General features: G+C 41.6%; 1 protein-coding gene across 2 annotated transcripts in view; it reads left to right on the top strand.

Annotated features, from left to right (window-relative positions):
* The window catches only part of Man1a1 (mannosidase alpha class 1A member 1), a 173,176-nt gene that overhangs the window by 142,966 nt on the left and 27,557 nt on the right, over positions 1–2,653 (top strand). For both annotated transcript variants that reach the window (XM_021173671.2, XM_021173672.2), the window contains exon 8: positions 1,219–1,312. In XM_021173671.2, coding sequence (XP_021029330.1) covers positions 1,219–1,312 — 94 coding nt within the window. The remainder of the gene's footprint in view (positions 1–1,218; positions 1,313–2,653) is intronic.

Here is a 2,653-nt window from a genome sequence, read left to right as displayed (position 1 = left end):
TTGACCTTCTTTTGTTGTCGAATTGCTCTGGCTAGGACTTCAAGTACAATGTTGAATAGGTAGGGAGAAAGTGGGCAGCCTTGTCTAGTCCCTGATTTTAGTGGTATTCCTTCCAGCTTCTCACCATTTACTTTGATGTTGGCTACTGGTTTTCTGTAGATTGCTTTTATCATGTTTAGATATGGGCCTTGAATTACTGATCTTTCCAAAACTTTTACCAATTTTTTATTAGGTATTTTCTTCATTTTCATTTCTAATGCTATCCTGAAAGCTCCCCTACCTACCCACTCCCACTTCTTGGCCCTGGTGTTTCCCTATACTGGGGCATATAAAGTTTGCAAGACCAAGGGGCCTCTCTTCCCAATGATGGCTGACTAGGCCATCTTCTGCTACATATGCAGCTAGATTTGTTTTCAAGATGCAAACCCATCTATTACAATATTACCACACCACTTGGCTTTTAGCTTTTACCTCTTTTAAGCAAAATTCCGTGACAGAGTTCTATTTCACTTCATTGAAATTCCCTGCAAGCACATCTACCTTTCCACACTTCCTGACTACCACAGTATAGCCTGGCCACCTCACCTCACCACCTGTCCTGTCCACCTTGTCCTCAGAGGACGCACACTTCCACAGCAAAAAGATTCCTCGGGGAGTGGCTCAGAACAGAACCTTATTTCTAACATTGTGGTCACAGACCTATCTGCCGCTAGGGGTTAGACCAGGTAGATTTCAGTCCTGGGTCTCTTAGCATATAAATGCTCCCATAAACTCTTGTTTGTGCCTCTGCACAAAGGGTTGGGGAAGGGGGTGGGGAGGGAGAAGACTCCACCCTCCTCACTATTCCCCTTCTCCATATACCCTTGCACTGAGTGGGTGGAGCTCAGTGAGGGGATTTGTATAATTCCTTTTCTTTTATTTTTCCCCACACCATTTGTCTTCTCTTGATATACTATTTATATTTATTTATTTTCCATATCATCCTATTCAAAGGCATAATTCCAAAAATGTAGTTATTGTTTATAGAGACTGGAGTCTCAATTTGTGACCTGGAGTTGTAAATACCTATGACTATATGCACTTATTCCTATTATTTTTCTCATATCTGAAACTTTTTTTCTATGAGAGAGAGAAAGAGAGAGATAGAGAGAGAGAGAGAGAGAATGGCATGTGAACTTTTTCTTAGATTTTCACGTTAACATTCCTTTTCCTTTATAGGTGATGAATATTCGAACAGTGTTGAACAAACTGGAAAAACCAGAAGGCCTTTATCCTAACTATCTGAACCCCAGTAGTGGACAGTGGGGTCAACGTAAGTCCAACCCTGAGCTTTCACTCTTGTGTGGGGAACAGATGGAGGGCAAGTGCAGTTCAGATTAAGGAATGTTGAGAAGGGGGGATGGATCTTCACCAGTCTTACAAAGCGCGCTGCTGGGGAAGCACACAGCTTGTTTTCCGCAGGTAGCTGGGCTCTGTTGGCATTGTTAGAAGCATATTTGAAACTATTAGTCAGAAAAGGGAGAGCTGGCCAATGTGGTGAGGACTTCTACTTACAGCAGGTTGCCTGTGTGGTTAGAAGGAAAGAGGTTCCTCTGGGCACATGACACTCATACTTTTTCCCAGGGCAGTAGCTAGACTGCATTTCTGACACTCTTGACTTTGACTTGGAGAATTAGAAGCTCAGACAGAGATCTTTCTCTTCAAAATTTTAAGCTACCAGATAAAGATTTCTTGTGAGTGATTTACCTTTAGAACAGAAATAAGTATCAAACACATCTTCTGATGCCAGAATCCCCCACTTCAGATCACTTCCAACAGAGGTATAAAGACATGGAATTTGTAAAAAGGAATGTTCTCAAGCCAATTTGGAAAGGCCGTGATACGTTAAGTATCCATTGAAAGCAACTGAGGTGCCAAGCTATGTCGAAGGCGTTACATTTGTACTCCAATTTTGGCTTTTTTTTTCTTTTCTGCTTCATGTTAAATAACATATACTTGGATAATTATACCTCACTGTTCTTTTAAAAGTACTTCTTTTAATGAACATGTTAGTGGTGGCAGGGGAGGCATGCTAACCCCCATGTCTCCTGTTGGTAGCTGAGCCTACATCTAGAGGCCTTCGACCCATAAAGAAAGCTTGCACTCAGTGTGGTCGACAGATTGCTATAAGTCCTGGACACCTTTCATGGATCCACAGGGTCAAAAGGTTATAAATACAGAGACAACTTGCCTTTTCCCTGTGCATATTTGCACTTATATCAAGAGGACAATGGTGAATAAATCTGCTTGGCTGTATAAGAACCAAGGCAAACACCAAACGGTACTAATCCCCACCGTCCTTTCTACCACAGTTCAAACTAGATCAGTTTCACTTCTGCATGTTCTCATGAAGCCGAGGAATGATCTTGATTCTAGTGAACTCCAACCTGTGCATGTATGGCAAGGTAATCATGTGAGTGACTTAGTGTAACAAAACACTTACAAAAGCAGCTTAGTGAAGGAAGGGTACATTCCAGCTCAGAGTTCCCTGGGGTAATCTATCATGGTGGCAGGAGTTTGAGACAGCATTCAGAGGAGAGAGCTGTTCAGCTTGCTTTGTTCTTTTTTTTTTTTTTTTTTTTTTTTTTTTTAGCACCTGTCAGAAAAATCCTTT

The sequence above is a fragment of the Mus caroli genome, chromosome 10 (genome assembly GCF_900094665.2).
Source record: "Mus caroli chromosome 10, CAROLI_EIJ_v1.1, whole genome shotgun sequence".
NCBI classification, from domain to species: Eukaryota; Metazoa; Chordata; class Mammalia; order Rodentia; family Muridae; genus Mus; species Mus caroli.
Note: the sequence above shows the minus strand (reverse complement) of the source record. Positions and strands in the feature narration are given on the sequence as shown.